Genomic DNA, 21,850 nt, shown 5'->3' on the forward strand with positions numbered 1-21,850 from the left:
ATAGAGGCATGTGTTTCTACATCTGCATTGCTTGCTGTTTGGGGTTTTAGGCTGGGTTTCTGTACAGCACTTTCTGACAACGGCTGATGTAAAAAGGGCTTTATAAATACATTTGATTGATTGATTGATAGCAGTGGTATAGATTAGAACATGTTGGGCAGCCGTGCTGACGTCACTCCAAAGACTAGCCGCCATGCACCATGACAGTATAAAAATAAACACCTCGCCAAATAAATACAGTGGCCAGCATAAAACATGGCATTGAAGGCTTTATTTACAGTTGCTCCAGTTTAAGGTCACAGCACACTAAAGGGACAGCAGTACACAGGTAGCAGTGGGACTGGGACTCTATTTGACACTGAGTGACTGCCACTGGAAGGTATGATTTATTCATTGAAATATTGAATAACCGTTTCACACAATACTGTATCTCTGTAATAACATTTTAAAAAGATGTTAGAGCAAATAGCAAAGAGTAAAGTGTTGTAGGTGACAAAACGTTTTAAGATTCTATATGAGGTTTCAGCTATTACGTACGTCTCACTTTAAAACCTTAGTAGTATCCTACATTGAGATATATTCTATAGTCATAGGGTCTAGAATAGAGCTCTGATGCACTCCATCATGCTGAGTGTCAGTTGAAGTGGCTGTGGCTGTGGGTAGTTGGGAGACTCACCAATGACACTCTTGGCGAACGAGGCACTCTTTAGTGTGGCCAGGCCCAGATCGCCGATCTTGACGGAGCCTGTGGGGCCGGTGATGAAGATGTTGTCACACTTGAGGTCCCTGTGGATGATGGGCGGGGTGCGGGTGTGGAGGAAGTGGAGCCCCTTCAGGATCTGGTGGCTCCAGCGCTGCAGCAGCTTCAGCTTCATCTCCTTGAACCTCTTCAGGTACCTGCAGAGTGAGGCTGATATGAGTACTGTACATGCAGCCTATGCAGGACTCAAACCCAAAACCCTGGTGTCCAACCAACTGAGCGATTGGAACCTCGGGGTACAACAGTGTAAGCAACAAGTGTTACTAAGTTACAGAGCACCACGGACCAGGGGTGCTCACACTGAATCTGAGAGCCTGAGGATGAGGTAGCATTTTCCATTCCATCTGTCTCTGGAAACAATTTTCTCCTGTCATGCTCAAATTGAGAGTGACACTTCATTTCGACAGATGTTAGCCACATGGTTAACACACCAATTCAGTAGATTAACTAACATGAACAGAAGAAAGCATAACTGCTTTGAGTCTTTTGCACACCCTTTTACAAGAAGATGACGTAAGAAAATGGCACATACTTTTCCCCATCTGCTATTTACTCAGGCAGGGGGGATGGACTTAAAGGGATAGTTTGGGATTTTGGCAATGAAGACCTTTATCTATTTTTCGAGAGTCAGATGAACTCATGGAAACCATTTTCATGAGTCCAGCATGAAGGAAGTTAAAGGTAGTTCGGTGAGCCAATGCTAACTAGCTTATCACAAAGACTGTAAGTCTTCGGGTACAGCTAGCATACTTTCAGTCTTGGTGCTAAGATGGTTAGCATTGGCATGTGAAACTACCTCTAACTTCCTTCAAACTGAACGTAGATACATACAAATTGTATCCCTTTAACTCACGTCTTGAGGGTGCCTGATGTCATGAGCTCGGTGACCAGAAGGATGCACTTGTGGCCCTTGCAGTTGTCCTTCCAGGAGTCGTAGAAGCGGACGATATTGGGGTGCTGCAGCCCCTTCAGCATCTCCACCTCCTCACTGAAACGCTGGCGCTCCACCTTCGTCAGCCTCCGCGTCTGGAGAAGGAAGAGGAGAATACATTATTATAGTGGTGAGACTATACACATAGTAGGTTATAGAGGTAAAATAGAGTAGACACAAATATATCAATAAGAGAGGGAAGAGGGGAATACATTGTTATATACAGAAGTATTGACATTAGAGGTTAAATGGACGAGACACAAACATACAGTATATAATACACAATGTACAGGCCAATGCTAAGTCATCTATTATGCAACGCTGCAAATGTATCTAGGCCCCTCAATGTAATTATAGGGGGCTGGGTTTCATTGCATAAGGTTACACAATCATGTGAGTTTACTGCATAATATTTGCAGATTAACAGATATAGCTTTCAATATATATACAAAAATCTAGATGTGAAAAGATGACGGTATTGATACAGTAGCCAGTACTCTAACTATCAGCCTGTGGTGGGAGGAGACGTAAAAGACCAGTGCCAGAGACCAAAGAGGAAGAGCTGTGCCAAGCCAGAAACCTGCCAACCCCAGCCCTCTCATGAGGCACGCATTACTCTACCAGGGGCTTGGAAACACTGACGCGTAACAGTTCTCTAATGGCACCAAGTCTAGCTTCAATGTTGTTGGAGGGGGTTAGAGCAGAGTTCTCAGAAATCAATGCATCAATTATAGAGAAAAGGAAAGTGATTGTTTCAGAGAGGTTTAGCAGCGTGTGTTTGTTTGTGTTTCCAAAATGCTGGATGGTTTTTTTTTTTACACACAACAACATTTCAGTACAAAGCGACAGACGCCTCTCTCTCTCACTCTCTCTCCCAGGAGACAAGTGCTGTAGGAGACCAACTGTCCACACTCACTCTAAAGATTACACAACAATAAGGCGGGGATATCAGGCCAGTAGTTCTCACTGCACTCTGCTGTCCCACTCAGAACACAGGCTGTCCTACTGCATGCCTGCTCTGCCCACAAACACCAAGCTGTCATTCTCTGTCAAGTGTCCTGATCCAGGAGCCAAGCTCACAACAACAAGGAGCACTATTGGTAGAATTTGGCACCTGGGCATCGTGACACTAACGCACAGTGACAGTGCAAAGTGGGTGCCAAAGTCAACCTGAATGAAGGCTGTCCTGTTTACAGCACACACTAGCTCCATTTTACTATGTTCACAGAGAGCCAGGATGATGCGGGATGTCCAACGATGCCACCTAGCTTATCTAAGAGTGGCAGTGGGAGCAGGTCATGACTGGCTGGTGGGGGGATGGAGGGGTGATGGGGGTAGAGAGCAGGGGGTTGATTTCTTTCTTCACTGGACAACCTATTTTGGGGTTTGCCGCTTCCAGGAATGAACCCCACATAAACAAAAACAGCGGTGTGAGGCTCCTCACTTCATCTCACTCTCCCCATCTCTCTAGATCTCTTTCAACCCACCAGGAACGGATTTGGTGATCAAACACCAGCCAGTGAAATTATTTAGTAGGGAGCCGTCAGAAGCAGTGAACTTACCACCTCTAACTCTCTGCCACCAATTCTAGTAAAAGACAGGTACTTTGATTTGCTGCAACTTTGATCTGGCTCCATTGGCAAATTTCATGAAGATGATGTGTAAGAGTGTGTGTGTCTAACTTTCTCACTGATCATTAGTCACGATTCATTCAGGATTATCAGTAATCATGGTAGCATCCACATTAACGTAGATGTGTTAGAAGCATATTCTAATTTATAATAAAAGTGACTCCAATATTTTATACCTTTATTTAACTAGGCAAGTCAGTTAAGAACAAATTCTTATTTTCAATAACGGCCTAGGAACAGTGGGTTAACTGCCTGTTCAGGGGCAGAATGACAGACTTGTACCTTGTCAGCTCAGGGGTTTGAACTTGCAACCTTCCGGTTACTAGTCCAACACTCTAACCACTAGGCTACCCTGCCTCCCCCACAATACATTATTTACCATTCATTTTTATTGGGCAAAAAATAATCTAAAACAGCCAAAACTAACTGCAAATACATCCAAGTTTGTAGAGTCACAAGCTTGATGTATTCATTGTTTGTTAGGAATAAGGGAACAAACATTTGACTACTTCATTTATAAGAATCTTTAGGGGTGTCAATAGTTTTGGCCCCTAGCTTTGAGAAAATAAACAATTACTTGTTCAACAAAATGTATTTATCTGAGTAATTGTATTCGTATAAAATAATATAATTATTGCGGATCTTTATCAAGGGTGTCAATCATTTCAGGCCCTACTATATATACAGACAGGATGGCTCACTTCTTAGGAGAAATTGTACAGATCCTCTTTTGTCAGTTGTTTTCCATGAAGTTGGCTGCCAACACTGTAATGTAAAAATGTTGGGTTGCTGTCTAAGAAAAAATGAATGGCTGTATTCATCAGAAAATGCTTTTTCTGTAGGTGTCAAATCACTGTTCGGCTCCAAATAGAGGCATGTAGAGTATACTGTATCTTGTGGGATGCTTATCTGCCTATAGAAAGAGGTGCACTCCGCGCCTGTTCCTGGACCTGCTAGTTTGAGTATGACTTATCTAACAGGAAACTGAGCTTTTATTTTTTAAAGTTTTTTTAAGTGAATGGAAGCAAGGGGAACTCACTGGCTCCATAACTCAAATAAAATACTGCTCACATTTGATTAGGCCTTTCAAAGTTGTGGTTTAATATACCCATGTCCTGCTGTGCCAAACTAAACCAGGACAAAGTCAAGATTTTAGGAGGGAAAGATCTTTAAGAACGAGAACAGTGCCCAGGAGCTATGAGAGAATGCCAGAATTCAGCCCAAAATAGGTGATGTTTTTTGTCAGTGCCTAAAGAGTGGATATAGGGTCTATGTCTGAATCATTAGCAGGAGATCAGTCCAAGTGGCTGTGGTTTTGGAGAATTCTCAGTAGTTTTTTCTTGGATGACGGTGCTGTTGAACACATTCCGGCAGAAAGATACCAAGAGCACACAGGGTTTTGTCTGCATAGAAAACTCTTGGCGGGCCGCCTATGTCCAAACAGTCATTTTCGATATTGAAAAAAAGGTTTTTAGTGTAAACTTAAATTACTAAAACCAGATAAAAACTATGCAGAAAATATAATGGACCTTAACATTTTTTAATAAGGTCATCTTTAACTTACAATCACCAAAATAAAAGCTAGACAATCAGGGAAAATAAAAACTTCCCTATGCATTCAGGAGTATTTTTGTCATGACATGGGACCTCCATTGATTTTGTTATAATATTTCAGTCACTCAGAAAACATAAGCCATGGCAAAAAAAAATGTATTTCACCTTTATTTAACCAGGTAGACTTGTTGAGAACAAGTTCTCATTTACAACTGCAACCTGGCCAAGATAAAGCAAAGCGACACAAAAAACAACACAGAGTTATTTTACCTTTATTTAACTACAGAACTAAGAACAAATTCTTATTTTCAATGAGGGCCTAGGAACTGCCTGTTCAGGGGCAGAACAACAGATTTGTACCTTGTCAGCTTGGGGATTTGAACTTGCAACCTTCCGGTTAGTAGTCCAACGCTCTAACCACTAGGCTACCCTGCCACCCCCAGTTACACATCTAATAAATAAACATACAGTCAATAACACAATAGGGAGAAAAAAAAGTCTATATGCAGTATGTACAAATGAGGTAAGATAAGGGAGGTAAGGCAAAAAATAGGCCATAGTGGCAAAATAATTACAATTTAGCAATTAAACACTGGAGTGATAGATGTGCAGAAGATGAATGTGCAAGTAGAGATACTGGGGTGCAAAGGAGCAAAACAATAAATAACAGTTCTACAAAATGTGTAGAACTGCAGAAAATTAGCTTTAAAACTGCAACATTTTATCTCCGCCACATGAAAAAATGTGTCACTATGGCCAACAGGAGTGCCTCGAAAATTTTCGGTTGATGACCGCAACATTGGCCATAACCACGCACTCACCACACCCACCACCACCTAAGCCCCAGTTTGATCCAGAAAAACCCCGGCAAGGCAGCAGAAAAAAATGGCCCTTTAACTGTTAATGCCTTTTTTCCTGAGGTAGAGACTGCAGCAGAAAAGTAATACCAGAAACACAAATGCAGCACCATGGAGCCTGTGCATGTTTGTGTGTAATGTATGTGAGAGAGAGTGATGGAGTGGATGTTTTAACCTTTATCAGGAACAACCTGTTTTTCTCGAGGACACACTGATTTTAAGCTGAGGGAGTTGACACCAATGCCCCTTTTCTTCAACCATGCAACCTGACCTCAGGGAAATTTGTAAGATTTGGTACGGAAATCTGTCCTCCCATTTAGTATGATACTTTATGTTAGGTTAGGTTACATTATGAATGGAATAGCGGTCGTACAATATCATACGTCATACCCAGTTGTACAATAGCATACAAATTGGATGATGTAACTTATTATACATCTCTGATGGTCTTGTATTATACATATTTCTCTGAGACCAGGTTGCATGTTGCATCGGAATAACAAAGGAGAATTATAGGGAGAATTTATGTTGGTGGTTTGGAGAACTAAAGACAAAGGTTAGGAGAATTTACAGAAAAGGTTTATTGGGTTAAGGTTAGAAAAGGGTTAGGGGAAGAGTTAGCTAAATGCTACAGTTGTCTCTGACACGACTCGAACACGCAACCTTTGGATTGCTAGATGGTTGAAAGTATACGTCCACCCATCCTCCCTGACCAACCTCTCTCCTATTGTTTCTGTCTTATAAGTAACCTTGTGTATTTGGTAACCATACCAAACGTAACATATCATACTTATTGGAGGTACAAAGATGTATCTAAAATACCAAATTTCTGTTCAGCGAGTCCAGTCTGAACCATCAGGTTCTTTTAAGAACTCCAGCAGTTACAGATGAGACTCTGTGAAACATTTATAGTTAAACACGGCAATCTTTTTGAAATTAGTAGAGAAACAATGCTTCATTGTACATTATGTTACAATTAGGAAAAATCGATTTACTTCAGATGACTGTGCTTTAGGTTTGCCTCTGAGGCAGAAGAACATTTAGCTATTTTCTAGGCAGGATTACTGATTGAGTGGCAACTAGCTGTAGTGCAGTCAGTTACTGTATGAATCTGTATAAGACCACCATAGCTTCAGGGAGGAGCACAAGAAACTACAACTCAAGCAGCTAAAAACAACTAATTGTCCAAAAAAATGCTTGCATATCTTCTTTAATCTAACTAATATCATAACATTTATGTACTAACTTATATTTACAGACAATCAGATTTGAATTATTTAACCTTTACTTAACTAGGCAAGTCCGTTAAGAACAAATTCTTATTTTACAATGACAGCCTACCCCGGCCAAACCTGGACGACACTGGGCCAATTGTGCGCCGCCCTATAGGACTCCCAATCACGGCCGGGTGTGATTCAGCCTGGATCTATCCCAGAAGAATCAAAGTGAATCTCCAAATCCAGACCGTTCTGGACAGCTAGTTGCCACTATGTAATCCCAAGGAAACATAGGGCAATTTTGCTTGAACTGCATACAGTTCAGACCACCCTAGTACTCTCCATGCTAGGGTGGTCAAAATTAACCTCTGGGCCGAGTGTCCTCAAATCACATGAGGCGTCAGCCTCCAAAAACTAACCCAGAGAGGGGAGGGACCTGGCCCCCTTTTCTGGGACGCTGGAGGGGGATATTACTAGTCCCAGAGGATCTCGGCATGCGCCGCAAAGCCAGGAGGTATTTGGCCGGCGAACGCCATCTCACCCTTACATATTTGGCCGGCGAACGCCATCTCACCCTTACATAAGCACTGTTTTGTGGTTTGCAGGGCCTGGCAACCCACAACCAGCTGGGAGGGGAGAGAGTGTGGCGGGAGTGGGAAGGGTGGGTACCAAAGATCCTGATAAGTAACACTTTAGAATAAGGCACATTGTATGTAGCTTATTAGCAGCTAATTAGCTATGAAGCCAACATGGAAATGAATGTGTTCACAGGTTATTAGGCAATTCATCATACATAGTCTACTAACTAGAGGTTAGGGGCTGGTAGAGATTAGAGACTCGTGAGCTAATAGTATTAAACTATTTAACTACCGGTAAATTACAAATCTTAATTCCCATGAAAACAAACCAGGCAAATCCACCTGCAGAGATTTGCTGAGAAACCTGCTGAACTACTGTAGTGATTTGCACGTGATTGCAGTTCAAACTGACAGACATTCACTATTGACAGTGAAAGGCCATGAAACGGACATACGATTATTATCATGCCAAGTGTTTGGGTCTTTTTGTATTTGTGCGGAGTGCCACAGGGTACTTATTTAACCTACAGCCACTTTTCTCCTTCCTGAATCTCAAGAGCCAACCGGAGACAAGGTATATCGATTGCGCAACCAGGGCTGGTAAAAGCTTGGATCATTGCTATTCTAACTTCCGCGACGCATATAAGGCCCTCCCCTGCCCTCCTTTCGGAAAACTCAATTTTATTGTTCCCTGCCTACAGACAGATCCCGCGCTCAGGTCTGTTCAACACTGCTCCGACCAATCTGATTCCACACTTCAAGACTGCTTCGATTACACAGACTGGGATATGTTACGCATGTTTTAAATTTTACCTTTATTTAACTAGGCAAGTCAGTTAAGAACAAATTCTTATTTTCAATGACAGCCTAGGAAAAGTGGGTTAACTGCCTGTTCAGGGGCAGAACAACAGATTAGTAGTACTACCTTGTCAGCGCAGGGGTTTGAACTTGCAGCCTTCCAGTTACTAGTCCAATGCTCTAACCTCTAGGCTACCCTGCCGCATAGCATCCAATAACAACATTGACGAATACACTGATTCGGTGAGCGAGTTCATTAGAAAGTGCATTGATGATGTCTTTCCCATAGCAACGATTAAAACATTCCTAAACCAGAAACCGTGGATTGATGGCAGCATTCACGTGAAACTGAAAGCGCGAACCACTGCTTTTAATCAGGGGAAGGTGACCGGAAACATGACCGAATACAAACAGTGTAGCTATTCCCTCCATAGAAAATCAAGCTGTGCGAGGGTGTGTCAGGGACGGGCAACTCCAAAGCCCTGGCCAGAGCAGTGGAGAATGTCTCAAAAAACCGGCCTCTGTCTCGTAAAGCCTCCGGGTTCTCTGGAAAGGCCTGGTGCATCTTTACCCCACAGATGTTCCCCGTCAAGGGCTTTAACTAGTGCCTTTGGAGGTACGGAAGCAGAGCCTGTCAAGGCTACAGAATTACTATGTCCACCAGGAGAAGAAAGGAATAACAGAGAAACAAGAATGTGTCTGTTAAACACTAAAACACAGGGCGATAAGATTAGCTTTGAACTACCAGATCCAGGAGCTATTGAACACTGATACTGTAAATATTGTAGGGCTTTACTTTGATAGGTAGTTTGTAGCAGATAGAATTTCAGATAATTTCACACCTGCTACTTTGAATCAAAGTTTAACTAAACTAGAAATAGGTTAACAACTAATAGTAAATGTGTAATGATAAGTCTGAGGTTAAGAACTATTGATCTGCAGAGTTTGATCCTAGATAAGCCATTTAGCGTCAGAACTAAAGGGTGTATGATTTGAATGGGATCGTGCTGGTGTAAAGGATGTCACGCTGCCTGCTTAGCAAGGTCCACTTCCTCCTGTTCGGCTCACACCACTTCCTCCTGTTCGGCTTTCACTCTGACCTCAGGTAATCCCAAATGGATGGAGCCAGAGGCCACTTCCAATTACGATTATGCATCATCAAACATAACACTGTCACTGCAAGAAGGATGTTGAAAATGAAGGCACAAAAATCAGTTTTAAAATGACCAGATTCCCCATCTGCAGATTTTTTTAAAAGGAGATCAATTTGTGCTAAATGTTAAGTCAACCTCTAGTCACAGGAGTGAAGCTACACTGAGAAACACAAAAGACATGTGGGACAGTGGAGGCTTAGGACCATCCTCCTCAGTGAATTTAGTGAAACATTAAGTGAAACATTTATCCTTTTTAGATAAAACTATTCTAAATATATTCACAAGTCACCAAATAATTGATTAAAACAACATTTTGCAATGAAGGTCTACAGTAGTCTCAACATCACTCTGTATGGTAGCACCATGGTGTAGCCGGAGGACAGATAGCTTCTGTCCTCTTCTGGGTACACTGACTTCAATACAAAACCTAGGAGGCTCATGGTTCTCACCCCCTTCCATAGACTAATTATGATAACTTCCGGAGTATGCCCTCCAACCTATGAGAGCTCTTGCAGCATGAACTGACATGTTGTCCACCCAATCAAAGGATCAGAGAATTAATCTAGTACTGAAAGCATAAGCTTCAGATAGCTAGCACTGCGGTGCATAAAATGTGGTGAGTAGTTGAACACATTTTTTAACAAATGTATTTAAAAATTAAGGAGAAGCAAGAGAGAGAGAGATATTTTGTTGTATTTGATTTCTTCCACTTAGTTAGTGAATGCAGCTAGCTAGTTTAGCCCACTCAAACACTCGGCTCAAACATAGAGGGATGTTATGTTAGTTAGCTTACTATGGCTATCCAATACTGGAACTCTTCCAAGTCAAGGTAAGCTTTTGATTTTATTAATTTATTGCCACTGGGCCCTTCGGGGTAATTGCTAAACTTATGGCTGACTGTAGCGGGTTTACTAACATGTTAGTTCTAGTAGCTATGTTGATTAGCTATGACATTAGCTAATACGGTGACAATGATGTAGGCTGTGTGTAGCAGTTAATGGTTATGATATGAAGGTTTGGCTTGGAAAGGTTTTTTCGCCTGGTCACAGACAACTAATGAGTTGTGTACTGAAGTCCACAAACAAAGGGGAAAGGTGAGAGGAGGAGAGGGCGTAGATGCGAGAAGGAATTTTACAACGAGCAAAATGATCATGCTGTTTTTATGTGGCTGCTATGAAAGTGAACTGTGTTTGCGTGTGATCACAGGTGTATTCATCCCGCCGATTCTATCCAAAAACGTTTCTTAAAAACGTAAGCAACTGGAACGAAACGGGGATAAACATACTTGAATTCGTCCAAAAGAAAGTCTCTTCTGCAACTGTTGGACTAATGACACCCTAGATCAGCTTGATGCAGACAAGAGTGTGAAATGTGGTATTGAACGTGTCACTGTCTGTCACCTTGATTACTCAAATTCTTCTCTCGACCTGTGCACCTGCATTGGAAACTTGGGAAAATACATTTAGCACCTGGTATCCTAATTCAGGGTGAAAGAGATACACTCATAGTCAAGTTCCACTCCACCACACAGTAACAGACTGACTACACCTCTCGCGTCGCGTGCGCGAGCGTTGCAAAATACATTTAGAAATCAATATTATTCAATTATTGCACCAACAAGTGTCTGCGTTGCCAAGGGCTAAAATAGCGATTCGGTTGACCGTTTTATGTGTGGATTAATTGTCGGAGTAGAGGACCTTGTGCATTTCAGGTAAAATAGCAACTCAATGTTTATATATCCCAGGACAAATTAGTTAGCAACAGCAAGCTATCTAAATAGGACAAATTAGCTAGCAAGTGCAAGCTAGCTAGCTAAATTGCCATAAATGTTAAATGCTTTTCGACCTGTCCACAAATGAATGTAATTGGTTCAGAGTTTGTTTGATATTTTAACCTGCGTGTCGTGATCGTGTTTGGTCCCGGGGGGACTGTCACGACTTCCGCCGAAGTCGGTCCCTCTCCTTGTTCGGGCGGCGTTCGGTGGTCGACGTCACCGGCTTTCTATTTTGAGTAAAGTTCCTTGTGTTACTCATCTCTGCTCTCCTGCGCCTGACTCCTCTGCACCAGCTACACCCAGATCCTTACAGGGACAAAATACATTTATCCACGATTGCGCACGACGGTGCACGCGTGCAGCCAGTTTGTGTTCGTTGTAACACTCCCAATCCTGGGCAGTTTGTATATGCACTGCAGACCCTAAAAATAAGAGCTGTGGCTTGATAAAGCAGCTTGGCTAAGCTGATAACACTCACAGCTAATATAAAAAAGCCCTTAGCTCCTACGATTTGGATTCACTAGGAGTTATTTCTTGGCAACTGTCGCTTTAGACTTCCTTCCGCAACCATAAATCAAACAGAAATACCCTCAGATGGATATTTGCATCCAAACAAATCCACAAGTGCAACAGGAACAACACCTGCAGTGGTAACGGTGCAGTCTATCCGTCCTGTCCTGTCAATGAGTAATGGAGCATGATGATCTGAAACAGAGGATGTATATGAGGTGTCAGCAGAGCCGGCTCCAGGCATTAGCAACATAAGCGGTCGCTTTGGGCTTCAAGCCACTAGGGGGCCCCCAACATACACATACATCATAAAACATTTCTTAGGATCTCAGTTGGGGTCTCAACTTATTGTTGAGAGTTAGAATACCAGAATATACAAGGCATAAGTTCGATATTTGGTTGTGGATCAGCTATTTTTCTCTTGTTTTTTCAGTCACTTGACAGTCAGTCATTTAGCCATGTCAGTTAACAATTCCTTGATTGGTAAATTATAGCCAGTCATCTAAAATTGTATTAATCATGGCCAAATATCGACCGGGCACGCAGGGCATGAGGCACGCAGAGCATGAGGCACGCAGGGCAGGAGGCACGCAGGGCAGGAGGCACCCAAATCCCACGCAGGGCATGTACCTCGGGGCCCTATTGATTTTGTTAGTCACTTTCACTCAGATATTATTAACGTGGAATAAGTCCTGGCAAAATGTGTAGAATTGCAAGAAATTAGCTGTAAAACTGCAATTTATTTCTCTCTGCCCAATGGTAAAATATGTACAATTGCAGGAAATTCACTTTAAAAAAAGGGGGGCGGGGGGACGAAATCTCGCTTAAGGCCCCTAAATGTATGTGTGTAACCAGGAAATAACTACTCTTAATTGTATATTGGGCTTCTGCCGGGACAGTCACATGGTTTAATAGGTTAATAATGCTGAGCGTGGACCAAATCCCAATCTCACAAACAGCTGTTTCTTTTCATTACACTGAAGTAAACAATGGGCATATTTCAGGCCGCTTCCATGCTAAAAATAATGGGCCTTTCAGGCCTGTAATTGGAGTGAATCATGAATATGAATGAGATATTCTGTTGTTTGTAAACATCATTGTAAACGTCATGACAGCTCATAGGTGTTTGTGATAAAATGTCCAGGTGTGTTGAATGTGAAACTGGGAGGTTTAATGAGTCATTACATATACAGGTGATGGCAACTGGCAAAAACCAACAGAACACTACATGCTAGTAGAACTGCAAAACCATGCCCACTCTTTTAATAGCGCAAAACAAAGCTCAACGACAATGAAATTATTATTTCATTATACCCTTTGTGACACTTGGAGACACCTCTAATGCAGTTCACTTGGAAAGTAAAGGGTGGAACTATAGAATAAAATACTCAGCAGTTAAAATTAATGGTATGAGTTGTGGAACTACGACCCGGGGTCATTCACAGATAACCTAGAGGAGCTCTGAATGATAAGAAGTAAAGTGACCCATTTCTTTGAGTTTAGTGAGGTCATCAAATTATTCAACTGCAATATCTTTTGTCACATATTTATAAGACCTGAATATCTCGCTCATATGTATGTAGCCCATTACTGTACTGACACATGATATTTCCGATATGCGTCGCTCTTGCTCAATCTGTCGAGTGCCGACTGCCAGGAACATCTAGATTGAATGGTCTGTTACAACTCCCTTCTGAGTATGTCAATGTCTAGACAGAACATGATACATCCATGTACACATGTTCAACTGTAAGTGTATAAGGACAAGAGGTCGACCGATTAATCGGAATGGCCAATTAATTAGGACCGATTTCAAGTTTCAAATCGGTATTTCTGGGCGGGGATTTTTTTTCTTTATTTAACTAGGCAAGTCAGTTAAGAACACATTCTTATTTTCAATGACGGCCTAGGAACGGTGGGTTAACTGCCTCGTTCAGGGGCAGAACGACAGATTTTCACCTTGTCAGCTCGGGGGATCCATTCTTGCAACCTTACAGTTAACTAGTCCAACGCAATAACGACCTGCCGCTCTCTCGTTGCACTCCACAAGGAAACTGCCTGTTACGCAAATGCTGTAAGCCAAGGTAAGTTGCTAGCTAGCATTAAACTAATCTTATAAAAAACAATCAATCATAATCACTAGTTAACTACACATGGTTGATGATATTACTAGATATTATCTAGCGTGTCCTGCGTTGCATATAATCTGACTGAGCATACAAGTATACAAGTATCTAAGTATCTGACAGAGCGGTGGTAGGCAGAAGCAGCATTCAAACAGCACTTTCGTGCGTTTTGCCAGCAGCTCTTCGTGGTGCATCAAGCATTGCGCTGTTTATGACTTCAAGCCTATCAACCCCCGAGATGAGGCTGGTGTAACCGATGTGAAATTGCTAGCTAGTTAGCGCGCGCTAATAGCGTTTCAAACATCACTTGCTCTGAGCCTTCTAGTAGTTGTTCCCCTTGCTCTGCATGGGTAACGCTGCTTCGATGGTGGCTGTTGTCCTTGTGTTCCTGGTTCAAGCCCAGGGAGGAGCAAGGAAAGGGATGGAAGCTATACTGTTACACTGGCAATACTAAAGTGCTTATAAGAACATCTAATAGTCAAAGGTTAATGAAATACAAATGGTATAGAGAGAAATAGTCCTATAATAACTACAACCTAAAACGTCTTACCTGGGAATATTGAAGACTCATGTTAAGAAAACACCAGCTTTCTCATGTTCTGAACAAGGAACTGAAATGTTAGCTTTCTTACATAGCACATATTGCACTTTTACATTCTTCTCCAACACTTTGTTTTTGCATTATTTAAACCAAATTTAACATGTTTCATTATTTACTTGAGGCTAAATTGATTTTATTGATGTATTATATTAAGTTCAAATAAGTGTTCATTCAGTATTGTTGTAATTGTCATTATTACAAATAAATAAATAATTATTAATCAGTATCGGCTCTTTTGGTGCTCCAATAATCGGTATCTGCGTTGAAAAAAAATCATAATCGGTCGACCTCTAATAAGGACCCCTGAGCCTGTTAAACCAATAGGGTGTTAAGGTCAGGGACATGTAAGGATGATGACAGTACCGTTGGAACTGTTGCTATCCACACACTATACAGGTATATAGCCTGGCTCATATGTGACGATGAATATATTGTACAAGATTGTTCCCCTTACACTATATGATTTGGGAGGTAATAACAGTATAGGCAATAAACACAGTAAAGAGATAGATACCATGGGAGGAGAGGGAAAAGAGACAGCGACAAAGACCATGAGAGAGGAGGAGAGGGGAGGACAGAGCTCAAGAAAGATGGATGGTGGGCTGAAAAATAACTGGTCTACGTCCAGTAGTTGTTTTTAGGAAGAGATGTCAAAGGGGTCTATGGGTAACACAAATAGCTTTTATCATCCATATTAAGTTATAGTGAATTTAGGATCCCTATTGAGAAGATACTGAAGGAGGGAAAATACTCTAAAAGACAGCAGATCAGAGAAACATTAATTATATATTTCCGAAGGCAAAGGTAATTAATGTCAAGCTAAAAAATGTGACGAGATAACGAGAAATATGAAAAACATTTACAACCGACGGACAAGGCATCCTCCAAGGTGTTAAAGCAGGCTGATTCAAAATGAGCTGTCAATCCTCTTTATTGGCATGGGAAACATATGTTAACATTGTCAAAGCAAGTGAGGTAGATAATATACAAAAGTGAAATAAACAATAGCAATTAACAGTAAACATTACACTCACAGAAGTTTCAAAAGAATAAAGACATTACAAATGTCATATTATGTATATATACAGTGTTGTAACGATGTACAAATGGTCAAAGTACAAAAGGGAAAATAAATAAGCAGGAATACGGGTTGTATTTACAATGGTGTTTGTTCTTCACTCGTTGACCTTTTCTTGTGGCAACAGGTCACAAATCTTGCTGCAGTGATAGCACACTATGGTATTTCACCCAGTAGATATGGGAGTTTATCAAAATCGGGTTTGTTTTCAAATTCTTTGTGGACCTGTGTAATCTGATGTGTCTCTAATATGGTCAAACATTGGGCAGGAGGTTAGGAAGTGCAGCTCAGTTTCCACCTCATTTTGTGGGCAGTGTGCATATAGCCTGTCTTCTCTTGAGAGCCAGGTCTGCCTACGGCGGCCTTTCTCAATAGCAAGGCTATGCTCACTGAATCTGTACATAGTCAATGTTTTCCTTAAATTTGGGTCAGTCACAGTGGTCAGGTATTCTGCCACTGTGTACTCTCTGTTTAGGGCCAAATAGCATTCTAGTTTGCGCAGTTTTTTTGTTAATTCTTTCCAATGTGTCAAGTAATTATCTTTTTGTTTTCTCATGATTTGGTTGGGTCTAATTGTGTTGCTGTCCTGGGGCTCTGTGGGGTGTGTTTGTGAACAGAGCCCCAGGACGAGCTTGCTTAGAATGCCCTTCTTGCCTTGTCTCTCAGATCACTCACAGCTTTGTGGAAGTTCTCTCTCTCTCTCTGGTCTGCTAACGCAGCTCTTGAATCATGGCAGTTGTTCACTGTTTGTTTAAGGAACAGGTGAAATCTCTTAAGGTAACCATGGAAATCGCAGCAATGGGAATGGAGGCTTTCAGAACCCAATCGTCATTCATAGCGAAGCTGAAGTGATTAAAAAAGACATACTCAGGGACTTCTAAGTTCAGTTAAAATGATTCAACTCTGCTCTCTCTCTCCTTCACACCTTACATTTATCTGGCTACTTCTCAGTCTCTATCTAGCTCTCTCTACTGGTAGTTAGATAAGAAGAGTCCTGAGAAAAGGAAGAGCCATGTTGAAGGGTGCAATACATACAATGAATGCTGAGTTGCAAATTTCACGAGTCGTGAAACACACTGTGACAGGTTATATACTCTGTGTTTGAACAGCATTTAAAGGGTTTCAGCAAGTGTTTAGTTTCCACTGCCTGAAAAAAACAAGCTCTGAAAAACTTTCCTCTGATCCATGCCGCTCTGTAAGAATATGAAAGGAGGGAAAAAGTGATGTTTGTGAATTTAAAAAAAATGCTAAGGGAATATGATAATGTTATTCAACTGGCAAAGGTGCCAGTGGAGGATTAGCAAAGCATACTAAAACAGAATCTCACCCATTATCCCAAGCACATTTATAGAATGTTTGAGAATCCAAATGTCATAGCAGTCGGTCGTGTGTTTGTCTTGTCCCATGTAAATAGTAGGTCTCATCGTTTTTTTTTTCGTATTTATTTTTCTAGATTTTAATCCCACTTTCCACCTACGATCTAAATATACTTTCCTGCAATCCGCACCACCCAATGTAGTACGGATCTGCTATTTTTATACGTTTTAACTAGAACCTCTATCAGAAGCTAGTCAGCTAACTAGCTACTAGCTAGTAGTCACCTTTAGCTTGGTCACCAGCCAGCTTTAGCTCGGTCAGTACCTGCCAGTCTGCACAGCACGATATCGGACTGCTTTTCTCCACCACATCACAGGACTCCTGCCGCAAGCACTGGTCCATTACACCGGATTATCGCAGCTAGCTAGCTGGAATCAAGTGGCTATAACTGGCTAATGCCTCTGTCCCGAGGCAAGCACCAGTTTGCCTCGAGCTAGGCCCATCTCCAGGCTAGCCGAAGAGGTATAACCGCTAATTCGTGGGCTACAATACCTCTTTTGCCAATTGGCCTGGACCCTTTATTTCTGACACAGAGCCCCACCGATCCACCACGACTGGTCTGCCAACGTAATCGTCCGATGTGGTTTCAACAGGCTTTCCCATTGCGTTGTCACCGAAGACCCTTCAGCTAGCCCCGGCCTGCTAGCTTTCTGAACGCCGTGCCTCCCGCTCGCCTTGCATGGTAGCGACTACCGAACGGCTCCCGGACTCACCTATGGCTGCTCATTGGACCCTATGATCACTCAGCTACACATGACTGTCTCTAATGTCAATATGCCTTATCTTCTGCTGTTTCGGTTAGTTATCGTTTTATTTCACTGTAGAGCCCCAATTCCAGCTCAGCATGCCTTAGATAGCTCTTTTGTATCACACCCCACACATGGGGAGACCTCACCTGGCTTCACTGGTGTCTCCAAAGATGCAAGCTCTCTCATCGTCACTCAATGCTGTCATGACTTTGGCCCGGGGGGTAGGTTTATGACAGTCATAAATACCCCTTCCCCCCTTTTTCCTCTCTCTACCCTACTGAGGTTACATTTGTAAAACCCTTGGTTAACATAGAGATTCTGGGAACGTCAGAAGGTGGGGAGAAATGAACTATATTCTGGTAATCCGACCAATGGAACATATTCGGTGGTACTTAATGAATATGATGTCAGTTCGGTTGTCATCTGAGACATTCTCATCAATGATAAGATGACATAAACTCTACAGTGGAAAGTCTACACATCAGATTTATCGGATTCACATGGAATTGTTGTTCAATTTAAATGTTTGAATATTAAATTATTTGTGAGGGGATGAAATGTGATTTTAACTTCTAAAATGTGAGATGTGGGTTTTCATAAGATAGGGCTGCTCACTCAGTGGCCCGCCCACGGGAAGAGATAGAGGTTGTAAACTATGAAACACACACCTTTTCTCTCTTCCTATATAAAGCCTTGACGACAATAGAACTTCCTGTTCCGGGGATGTAGGACGACGGTCCTATGTCAGAATGGTTCAGATAATAACTACAGAACGAAGCCAACATCAGCGTGAGCTTTGGTTGCGTATGGTATGAACTTTGAACTCTTATTCACTACAGAAGTGATATCTCCTAGCTGTTGAGTTAGCAACCGCAGCTGCAAATGCAGGTTAGGAAGGAATAGACAGAGTATCCCGTCTACCACACAACGACGTTACTACAACGTATCCAATTGACCACCAGAGACATTCTTCAAAGGACTCGGTTGGGCAACACGGCCTTCCATCTACCACCAACCTACCGAAGCGCAGCTCAGAGTAAATATTTATTGCATTTTCCTTTTCCAAATGGGTGGTAATTTAGAATGCATAAGATACTGTATTTACGATAGCACAGCTTTTTCCCTTTGTTCCCCAGTCTTCCCGCTCTTTCACTGAAACCCAGCCCTTTTCTTTTGTGTAACCAGCTGTCATATCTGTTCCACCAGGGACGTTTTCCTTTATGACGTAATTTGTAATCAAGTTATGATTTAATTATGTGTATGTGTAATTCTGTGTGATTAGTTAGGTATTTAGTAAATAAATTATTAAACCCAATTTTGTATTGCTGATTCAAATTGTTAGCCAGGGTTCTTGCAGATAACCAAGAATTTACAACTTTCAGATGAGACTGAATTAAGGTGACGATTAATGTTGACTGCTATTGATGTAAAATATTACTAGGTCTTTAAGAGTTTATTCGGAAGATAACAGCTCTATAAATATTATTTTGTGGTGCCCGACTCTCTAGTTAATTACATTTACATGATTAGCTCAATCAGGTGATATTAATTACGGATAAATTATTTGATAGAATAGCATGTCATAGCCAGCATAGCCAAAGAAACGACAATGCCTAGGTTTACCCCCACTGTACTCACATCCTACCATACCCTTGGCTGTACATTATGCCCTGAATCTATTCTAACACGCCCAGAAATCTGCCCCTTTTATTCTCTGTTCCCAACGCACTAGACGACCAGTTCTTATAGCCTTTAGCCATACCTTTATTCTAATCCTCCTCTGGTGATGTGGAGGTTAACCTTGGCCCTGTAGCCCCCAGCATCACACCTATTCCCCAGGCGCCCTCATTTGTTGACTTCTGTAACCGTAAAAGCCTTGGTTTCATGCATGTTAACATCAGAAGCCTTCTCCCTAAATTTGTTTTAGTCACTGCTTTAGCACTCTCCGCCAACCCTGATGTACTAGCCGTGTCTGAATCCTGGCTTAGGAAGGCCACCAAAAATTCTGAAATTCCATCTCCATCTACAACTTGCCAAAGGGGGCGGAGTTGCGATCTACTGCAGAGATAGCCTGCAGAGTTCTGTCATACTATCCAGGTCTGTGCCCAAACAGTTCAAGCTTCTACTTTTAAAAATCCACCTTTCCAGAAATAAGTCTCTCACTATTGTTGTTTGTTATAGACTCCCTTCAGCCCCCAGCTGTGCCCTGGACACCATATGTGAATTGATTGCCCCCCATCTATCTTCAGAGATCGTACTGTTAGGTGACCTAAACTGGGATATGTTTAGCACCCCGGCTGTCCTACAAACTAAGCTAGATTGCCTTCAATTTCACACAAATGATCAAGGAACCTACCCGGTACAACCCTATATCAGTAAACATGGGCACCCTCATAGATATCATCCTGACCAACTTGCCCTCTAAATACACCTCTGCTGTCTTCAACCAGGATCTCAGCGATCACTGCCTCATTGCCTGCGTCCGTAAGGGGCCTGCGGTCAAACGATCACCCTTCATCACTGTCAAACGCTCCCTAAAAAAACACTTCAACGAGGAGGCCTTTCTAATCGACCTGGCCCGGGTATCCTGGATACTGGATACTGACCTCATCCCGTCAGTAGAGGATGCCTGGTTGTTCTTTAAAAGTGCTTTCCTCACCATCTTAAATAAGTACGCCCCATTCAAAAAACTAAGAACAGATATAACCCTTGGTTCACTCCAGACTTGACTGCCCTTGACCAGCACAAAAACATCCCGTGGCGTACTGCTTTAGCATCGAATAGCCCCTGCAATATGCAACTGTTCAGGGAAGTCAGGAACCAATATACAGTCAGTTAGGAAAGCTAAGGCTAGCTTTTTCAAACAGATATTTGCATCCTGTAGCACTGATTCCCAAAAAGTTTTGAGACACCGTAAAGTCCATGGAGACTAAGAGCACCTCCTTCCAGCTGCCCACTGCACGGAGGCTAGGAAATACTGTCACCACCGATAAATCTACGATAATCGAGAATTTCAATAAGCATTTTTCTACGGCTGGCCATGCTTTCCACCTGGCTACTCCTACCCCGGCCAACAGCTCTGCACCCCCCGCAGCAACTTGCCCCACCCCCCACTTCTCCTTCACCAAAATCCAGAGAGCTGATGTTCTGGAAGAGTTGCAAAATCGAAATTCCCTACAAATCAGCTGGGCTAGACAATCTGGACCCTCTCTTTCTAAAATGAGCTGCCAAAAGAAGTCAGACAACAAAAGGAAAAGTGCAGAGCTGGGGCACTGTTGCTCTTCTTCTACGTAATGGATACGTGTTGACGGGACGCCTGGTTCACGGTTTAAGAGACCAATATGGGAGGTACCCTAAGGGGGTTGATGTTTTCTACACGAGTTTAAAAATAAATACTACAAAAACCCATTCATGCCTCTACAGTGCCTTACAAAAGTATTCATACCCCTTGTATTTCTTTATTGTATTTATTTTATTTTGTTACAAAGTGGAATTGGACACACCTACTCATTCAAGGGTTATTCTTTATTTTTACTATTCTCTACATTGTAGAATAGTACTGAAGCCATCAAAACTATGAAATAACGCACATGGAATCATGTAGTAACATTTTTTTTTTTACAATTCTAAATATATTTATATTTGAGATTCTTCAAAGTAGCCACCCTTTGCCTTGATAACAACTTTGCACACTCTTAGCATTCTCTCAACCAGCTTCACCTGGAATGCTTTTCCAATAGTCTTGAAGGAGTTCCCACATATGCTGAGCACTTGTTGGCTGTGATTGGTGGGTAACAATAACAAATCAAACATTGATGTCTCTAAGCATGATCAAGGTAATAACTATGCTTTAGATTATGTATTAAACCACCCAGACACATGAAAAATACAGTCGTCCTTCTGAACTGCGCTGCAGGAAAATAATTAAACTGCTCAGGGACATTACCATGAGGCCATTGGTGATTTTAAAACAGTTACTGAGTTCAATGGGTGTGATAAGAGAAAACTGAAGATGAATCAACATTGCAGCATACCACCATGCATCCCACTGCTGGCTTGCTTCTGAAGCTAAGCAGGGTTGGTCCTGAATGGGAGACCTTTCATCTGGTCTAAAAAAAATATCCCAATGCATCAAGGCAGTGATTGGGGATATTG

The 21,850-nt window shown here is 42.0% G+C and overlaps 1 protein-coding gene across 1 annotated transcript in view; it reads right to left on the reverse strand.

Moving 5' to 3' along the window:
• The window catches only part of LOC118384567 (serine/threonine-protein kinase WNK4-like), an 85,510-nt gene that overhangs the window by 53,130 nt on the left and 10,530 nt on the right, over nt 1-21,850 (reverse strand). The window contains exons 2-3 of the mRNA XM_035771200.2: nt 1,614-1,786; nt 677-897 (exon numbers count right to left, since the gene is read on the reverse strand). Of these exons, the coding sequence (XP_035627093.2) occupies nt 677-897; nt 1,614-1,786 (394 nt within the window). The remainder of the gene's footprint in view (nt 1-676; nt 898-1,613; nt 1,787-21,850) is intronic.

Source organism: Oncorhynchus keta, chromosome 5, assembly GCF_023373465.1.
Source record: "Oncorhynchus keta strain PuntledgeMale-10-30-2019 chromosome 5, Oket_V2, whole genome shotgun sequence".
NCBI lineage: Eukaryota > Metazoa > Chordata > Actinopteri > Salmoniformes > Salmonidae > Oncorhynchus > Oncorhynchus keta.